The sequence below is a fragment of the Protopterus annectens genome, unplaced genomic scaffold, assembly GCF_019279795.1.
Source record: "Protopterus annectens isolate FY-2018-M unplaced genomic scaffold, PAN1.0 ctg62375_obj.part0, whole genome shotgun sequence".
NCBI lineage: Eukaryota > Metazoa > Chordata > Ceratodontiformes > Protopteridae > Protopterus > Protopterus annectens.
In genome coordinates, this window is record NW_025050679.1 from 1 (window position 1) to 8,732 (window position 8,732).

An 8,732-nucleotide genomic window follows, 5' to 3' on the forward strand; every position below is an offset into this window, starting at 1 on the left:
GGGGGCTCCTCAAACTGGAAATGTTGGTGTTTCAGTGATGGAAACTATGACCTTGATCACTGGATTGGGGTAGAGTAGTGCAGGAAGCAATGAGATGCTGACGACTGTATGTGAGAAGACCTGGACATCTTCACAAGAGGAATGCAGAGAATCGCATAAGAAGGGAGAACACTGCTTCTGAGTACCTGAATGTAAAATAACTGCTGGAATTGAATTTCTGTGAAAAGTGTCAGCATTGGCTCCATGACAAGCTTTTGACTCACTTGTGGTCACCGCATACAACTACGATCACAAATGAGTGAAAAATGTGAGCAGCATCCAAAAGTAAACAACAAAAATAGTATTTCTGCAGGGGTGCAAGCCCCCAGCTGCACTCCTTGATGTTAAAGGCTGCATCATCCACAGCTCCACTACATACATATACTAAACACGAGGTTGCACCACCATGGAGAAAGGAAGAAATTCTCAGTACAAAGGCAATAGTTTGTGAGGAAAAAGTCAAACAGCAGGCAAAAAGAAAAAAACAACAATGCAAATGTCTCAAAATCTTTTAATAAAACTGAATAAAACACAAAGCTTAGGTCTCACAGGATACTTCCTCAGTGTAAAAAAAGGAGCAACTGCTACAATCCTATCAATATTTACAATTTAAAATACCAGCCAGAAAATGAAAACTGAAGAGTCAATCACATGTCTAAGAGTACATGTGTCATGATTCTGTCCAAGATTGCTAAGATGCATGAAGCACTTACTGCATTTCATACATTTATTTGGTTTATTCCCAGTGAGTGGCATGACGCTGTTGTAAATTGCTGAGATGTGTGATACACTTACTGAACTCAATAGATTCATACTGCTTCAAATCCCCTGTGAATGACATAATCCCAAAGATTGCTAAGGTTTCTGAACAACTTACTGCATTTGGTAGATTTATATGGTTTTGCTCTTTTTTTTTTTTTTTAATGCCTCCAGGTCTTTTGGGTTTCTAATACCATGATGGAAATGTACCCCACTCCTGAGTACAAACATGATTAAAGTTTAAGAGATTAGTACTGTTTCCAACTTTGATGTTGGCCAGAAGTGCTCTTCACAGCACCGCTATGTGCACAGTAATGACTCCTGCAAATCGTACAGAGTTACATATATCAGTAACATATCTAAGTAAGACTGTAAATTCTTTCTTTATAAGACCCATTGCTCCTACTACTATTGGAACTATCTGGGTATTCTTCCTCCACACTTCCCTCATTCCTGTCTGCAAATCCTGGTATTTTATGACTTTGTGTCCCTCTGTACATAAGACACTGTAGTCACATGGTGTACCAATTTCAATGATAAATGCTAGTTTTGTCTTCTTTTCATGGCCTACTACATCTGTTTTTCTCGCATCTATTTTTTGAACTGTTTGGTGATCCCATGTAATATACACCATCATTTTCTACAAGGCTTTGTGGCTGATGTTTCCAGTGTTTTTCAGCTACCTCAATATTATTATGTTTGCACAATCCCCAGTGCAACAGTCCTACCACATTACTATGCCTTTCAGTATAGAGTCCTTCTGCCATTAGTATATCACAACCAGCAACAAGATGTGCAACTGTTTCCAACTCTGTTTTACAAAACCTAAATTTTTCTGATTCTCCCACAAATTCAATGGATTTTGTAAACCAATGTGTATGTCAGTCTTTTGGTTTAAATTCATCTTTCCTTAACTATTCCTACGTTTCATCCTGATAAACAAGAGGTTATTCGAAGCATTTTCTATATTTCCTACTATACTTATGCATTTTCCAAATTTCTTGCCTTTTCATCTGATCCTTCACCTTATATTCTTTATTTTGTTTTATGGCACATTTAGTTGCTGCATGATTTTTATCTACTTCTGGTTTGATTTCCATTCCTGCTTGACGCTGATATGCTTCTGCTAAACTAAGCAGAGAAGTCATCTTAGACTTATTCTCCTCATCTTTCAAAACTTTCACCACATTTGGGTCTTGTGAGGAAAACAAATATGTATGCAGTCCCACCACTGCAAATCTATACATGAAATCCATTTTGAGGAGGCCCCTACCTCCTTCAGAACGAGGAATACATAATCTTGGTATGACTGATTTTTACAAATTATTTGATGAGCATGAAACATCCTTCTTGTCTTCCTGTCCGAACTATCCAAGACCTTTTGAAGCCAGTCACTCACTGTAAGTTAGGACAAGAAGAGCAAATTGGTTTATAGCTTTGCATTTGTTCATGTTGTACTGTTGATCCTTCATGAATTCCCAACTATTTATACACTCCCTCTTACTCAAGTTCTATTATATCACATTCCTGTCCCAAACTGTTTTCTTATTATAGCTTCACATTTGTTCATGTTGTACAGTTGATCCTGAATGAATTCCTAACTATTTACACACACCCTCTTACTCAAGTTCTATTATATCACATTCCTGTCCCAAACTGATGTTTTCTTGTTATAGCTTCACATTTGTTCATGTTGTACTGGTGATCTTTAATGAATTGCTAACTATTTATACACTCCCTCTTACTCAAGTTCTATTATATCACATTCCTGTCCCAAACTGATGTTTTCTTGTTATAGCTTCTCATTTGTTCATGTTGTACTGTTGATCCTTCATGAATTCCTAACTATTTACACACTCCCTCTTACTCAAGTTCTATTATATCACATTCCTGTCCCAAACTGATGTTTTATTGTTATAGCTTCACATTTGTTCATGTTGTACTGTTGATCCTGAATGAATTCTTAACTATTTACACACTCCCTCTTACTCAAGTTCTATTATATCACATTCCTGTCCCAAACTGATGTTTTATTGTTATAGCTTCACATTTGTTCATGTTGTACTGTTGATCCTTCATAAATTCCTCACTATTTACACACTCCCTCTTACTCAAGTTCTATTATATCACATTCCTGTCCCAAACTGATGTTTTCTTGTTATAGCTTCACATTTGTTCATGTTGTACTGTTGATCCTTCATGAATTCCTAACTATTTACACACTCCCTCTTACTCAAGTTCTATTATCTCACATTCCTGTCCCAAACTGATGTTTTCTTGTTATAGCTTCTCATTTGTTCATGTTGTACTATTGATCCTTCATGAATTCCTAACTATTTATACACTCCCTCTTACTCAAGTTCTATTATATCACATTCCTGTCCCAAACTGATGTTTTCTTGTTATAGCTTCACATTTGTTCATGTTGCACTGGTGATTTCATGAATTCCTAACTATTTACACATCCCCTCTTACTCAAGTTCTATTATATCACATTCCTGTCCCAAACTGTTTTTTTGTTATAGCTTCTCATTTGTTCATGTTGTACTGTTAATCCTGAATGAATTCCTAACTATTTACACACTCCCTCTTACTCAACTTCTATTATATCACATTCCTGTCCCAAACTGTTTTTTTTTTTTTGTTATAGCTTCTCATTTGTTCATGTTGTACTGTTGATCCTTCATGAATTCCTAACTATTTATACACTCCCTCTTACTCAAGTTCTATTATATCACATTCCTGTCCCAAACTGATGTTTTCTTGTTATAGCTTCACATTTGTTCATGTTGTATTGTTGATCCTTCATGAATTCCTAACTATTTATACACTCCCTCTTACTCAAGTTCTATTATATCACATTCCTGTCCCAAACTGATGTTTTCTTGTTAAAGCTTCTCGTTTGTTCATGTTGTACTGGTGATCCTTCATGAATTCCTAACTATTTAAACACACCTTGTTACTCAAGTTCTATTATATCACATTCCTGTCCCAAACTTATGTTTTCTTGGTGCTGCTGCTTATTTGCTTTATAGGTTGTTTTTGCATGTTTATCAAGACTAAATGACATTCTTTTATCATCTGAAAAAGTTTTAACCACTTGCAGTTGTGCTTTCAGTTCCTCATCTGATGAACTATACAGTTTTAAATCATCTACAGAAAGATAAACGAGTGCAAAACAAAAACTGAATGAAATATGTAACAACCATTCATCTACAGAAAGATGACGAGAAGTTTTTTCACTTTGTTTTTTTTTCTGTGAACCACATCATGGCCATGACCTAATCTATTAAGTTGATAGCTTAAGGGCAAGAAAAAAGAGCAGTGGTGACAGAGTCACCCTTGAATACCCCCCTTTGAATTTTTATCCCTGGAATAATAGTTTGTCTTTTATCATGGCTTAACTGCAAAGCGGTTTGCCACTGTTTCATGGTCACTGTAATGTAACTGATCAGTGTAGCGTGTATCTTATACATGTTTAAGCAATATTTTACTCATGAATGTGGGATAATGCCAAATACTTTTTTGTAGTCAATGCATGCCATACTTAGATTCTTCCCCTTTTTACAGTTCTCCACTATGGCTTTAACAACAAATGATCCTTTGATCCATATGACTTTCTTTTATTGCCCTTTTGTTCTACTGACAAAACTGAGTTTGCTTCTAAATGACTATAAACTCTGTCAGTATCAATTCCCTTGCATAGTTTATATGTCGTTGAAAGGCAAGTTACTGGTCTATAATTTTTGGGGTAGCTCTTAAGTAGGAGGATTGTTTCACCTCTTGTTAGCTAGATTGCTGTCTGTTCAGGGTGATCATATAAATAGTTTTTAAGCATGGGTAGGGCTTGATGCAAAGATGTTAATACTTTTAACCAAAAGTTGTGCACTCCATCTGGGACTGGGGTTTTCCATTTAGTGGCTTTTCTTAACGTTGTTTCAATCTCTCTGGCTGTTACTTCATCCCATTTCATATCCTGTACCTTTAAACATCTTAGTCTTTCTTTTACTTTTTATCTTTTTATCATCTTTGTTGTGTTCCACAGGATCTTCACAGATACTTCTCCAAAATGCATATTTTTCTTCTTTTTGGTGGGCTTTCAATTCCTTTTACCTTGTTTTCAATTCTCTATAAAACCTTTTTGGGTCATTACTAAATTGCTTATTTTGTACTTTTCCTTTATATTTATTTATCTGTGTATTTTTCACCTGCGCTGACATTTTTTATTTGATATTCATGATAGTGCAAGACAGATCCTTGTCTGTTCTAATACCGTGCACTGCTTTTATCACAGCTATCTTTCTTAGTATTTTTTGTTGCTCTATTCCCTCTTCTATAGCCTTCTAACAGTGACACTTCTTGTCTTAATTGCTTTATATTATTCTCTGTTTGATACTTCCATGATGGTATTTGATTTCTCTCCTTCCTTTGCCTCACTACCCTGAGCTCTTGTAGTAGAACTTTATCAGTTATTAATTTAGCTGCACAGTAACATATCCTGTTTACTTCTGTTACATCTCATGGTTCTCTATGGACAGTACTAATTACTGTGTTCATTTGTTTTATCAGACTTCTGACTTTTGGGGTTTTATTGACCTTCTGCAGTCTATTTCTTTCATTGATTTTAATATATCTATCTGATCCATTAGTTCAAGTAACTCCTCCCTTAGTTCATTTTCTTCCAGACTGAGGGCACATCCTTTGTTTTCCACTTCCTGTGGGCATTCTATAGAAAGTTCTATAGCATTTTCCTGTGGCACCTTCTCTTCAATTTCGTCCTGTGCCATCTGTTGTTCTGTCATATGGGAACTCACTGGCCTATCACTCCTCCTTACTGACTGCATCAGAGTTTCCACAGTCTCCTGTTTCTTCCCATGCTGTCTAGCTTCAAGTGAATGTTTATACTGGTTTCCTGTTAAAGGCTCCAATATATCTTGATATTGCACCTGACCAATTGCTTCCTGTTCCACTGGCTTCCCTTAATTTGGATATCCATTGCTCTATCCTGTTGTAGTGCTTTCTGCATTAGATTTTCTACACTGAATCCTTCACTTTGCAGGTGCTCCATAACCTCAATGTCTACTTCTTTAACTTCTACGTTACTGATCTCCTTTTCTACTTTTCCTCTTTGTCTTCTTATTTTTTGTAATGTAACGTTTTCCATATCCGGATTCCTTTGCCTGTATTTCTCTTCAAATATCTTTGGTGCTGCTCTTTTTGTATTGTTGAGTTTTGCTTTCTCCTTTGCATAAATATTACACCATATAAAATCTCTTTTTCTTTCCCATGTCCATATTTCTTCTTCAGATGTCTCCTGATCGTCCTGCTTCTCCTTACTTTGGGGACTCACTCCATCATGCTGTGAAGTAGTCTGTGGTAGACTTTCTACATTAAACCCTTCACTTCGCAGACAGTCCATAATTTCAACTTCCATTTCTTTAATTTCTGCTTTACTAATCTTTTTTCCACATTCCATCTTTGTGATATTAATTTTTTATTGTGAAATTTTCCATATCTGGATGCCTTTGCCTGTATTTCTCTTCGAATATCTTTGTGGCTGCCTTCTCTATATTACTTAACTTGTCTTTCTCCTTTGCATAAATATCGCACCATTTCAAATCTCTCTCTCTTTCCCATGTCCGTTTTTCTTTTTTTATAATTTTCAAAAATGTCTACGTTCTGTTGTTTACATTTTGCACTTCTTCAAATGCTTCTTTTTCTAAACAGATCAAAGTTTCTTGATCTATATACTGTTTTTCAAACATCTGTTTTATTAATGAACACAAATTTTTATTTGAGGCTTCTGACAGTTTTTCCTGTAAAAGTATTTTTCTTTTCTCTAATTTCTCTTTTAATCTCTTTTTATATGTCTTCTGTCTGGAAATTCTGGGCTTTTTGAATAATAGTAACTATACATAATTTCCTTCTTATCCTCATCAGTCCACTCTATCATATGGCTCCTCTCTGGCCCATCAGTTTTTGTGATTTTTGTGGACTTTGACTTCCTTCTACAACAAGTGGGGCCTTCCTTCCTCTGGGCCTGGCCCCACTGTAGGAATATTTCCAGATTTTGAGGATTCTACACAGTCATTTTTTCCAGTCCTGGCACCAGTGTGCCTACCAGGAGTGTGCACTTTTTTTTATCCTGGGACTTGTGCAGCCAGCTTTTTGTTTTTGACTTACTTCTGTCCATTAATATATGCTATACAAATACAGTATATATCAGTGTCTCCTTGGTGAGATTTTCTAAAAAGGTACTCACCAAGACTTGAGGATGAATTAAACTTCAGCACTATTACTCTCCTTTGCTTGCTGACTTTTCATCTCTGCATTAGGAGCTCAACGCTCAAACCTGTGTGAATGGGCTTGATGCTTTTTCAGGCCAATGGCACATTTGAAAGACTTATTGCATTCTGTACATTTATGTTGTTTCATGCCTGTGTGAGTGGCACGATGTGCCTGAAGATTGCTGAGATATGTGAAGCACTTACAACATTCATTACATTTATATCGCTTCACTCCTGTGTGAATGGCATAATGTTGTTGAAGATTGCCTTGCCATGTGAAACACTTATTGCATTCAGTACATTTATATGGTTTCAATCCTGTGTGAATGGCATAATGCCGTCGAAGACAGCCTTGCCATGCGAAACACTTATTGCATTCAGTACATTTATATGGTTTCAATCCTGTATGAATGGCTTGATGATTTTTCAGGCTACTGGCACATGCAAAACACTTACTGCATTCAGTACATTGATATGGCTTCAATCCTGTATGAATGGCTTGATGATTCTTCAGGCTACGGGCACATGTGAAAGACTTATTGCATTCAGTACATTTATGTTGTTTCATGCCTGTGTGAGTGGCACGATGTGCCTGAAGATTGCTGAGATATGTGAAGCACTTACAGCATTCAGTACATTTATATGGTTTCAATCCTGTGTGCATGGCATAATGCTGTCGAAGACTGCCTAGCTGTGTGAAACACTTATTGCATTCAGTACATTTATATGGTTTCAGTCCTGTGTGAATGGCTTGATGCTGTTTCAGGCCACTGGCACGTGTGAAAAACTTATTGCATTCAGCACACTTGTGTGTTTTTTTCTTTGCATGAAATCTCTCAACTGTGCCACGTTCAGAGCTCTTGCTGCAGCCATGTCTTGAGTGAAGTGTTAGAGAAGGAGTGAGAGACAGCTCATCATACACCTTCACAGGCTGAGCACGTGGCTGCAGATGCTCTGTCAGGTGACGTGTTGCAGGTGTTCCATTGTCACATTCAGGGGTTTGGCGGCACTGATACTCTGATGGAACCTGTTGTACATCAGTGAAATAAACCTTGTCAATGTCCTTTGCAGGCTGATACCTCTGCTGGAGGTTAATTGTAGGGTCATGGAACTGTGACCTTACGAGTGTTGGCTGTTGACTGCAATTTGCATTGCAGTCTGTACTCTTCATACCTAGAACAGATTATTTGAAAGTATTTTATTGCAAGAACAAAAGAAATATGCAATGTATTCCATCACAATGACGTGTGTACAGTTAAGCAATTTAAAAATGTTTGGATTTGTTTTTGTTCATAACTATTTTACTCTGTTATTACTAACATCACTAATACAATAAGGTTAGGTAGTTCAGTTCCATCTTTTATCAGAATTTGTTCACTGTGAGAAGCTGTTTAATTTATTTCTGTCAACTGCTCTTTCATATCAGGCAGCCTAAACCACAAACTTAACTGCTGCTTTCCAGTTCTGTAATACTGACATATGGTCATCTTCTAACCTTGCTGCCCCTGTTTACTCTTCCCTCCTCAAAAATCATTGTCCTCACATCTAACTTCCGGCATTCAGTTTTAGGTAATCTCACACACATGCTTTACAGTTTGGTCTCTGTTGTTTCCCCATTCACCTCCCTTTTGTTAATGTACTGTCTAC

At 36.7% G+C, this 8,732-nt stretch overlaps 1 protein-coding gene across 1 annotated transcript; it reads right to left on the reverse strand.

Moving 5' to 3' along the window:
* Nucleotides 1–7,137: 7,137 nt before the first annotated feature.
* LOC122792006 (zinc finger protein 501-like) lies at nucleotides 7,138–8,256 on the reverse strand. Its single transcript, XM_044059852.1, has one exon. The coding sequence runs from the start codon at nucleotides 8,254–8,256 to the stop codon at nucleotides 7,138–7,140; it is 1,119 nt and encodes a 372-aa protein (XP_043915787.1).
* Between the last annotated feature and the right edge of the window lie 476 nt (nucleotides 8,257–8,732).

Bases quoted from the DNA above. Each gene is read 5' to 3' on its own strand.
- LOC122792006 (XM_044059852.1), bottom strand. From the start codon at position 8,256: ATGAAGAGTACAGACTGCAATGCAAATTGCAGTCAACAGCCAACACTC.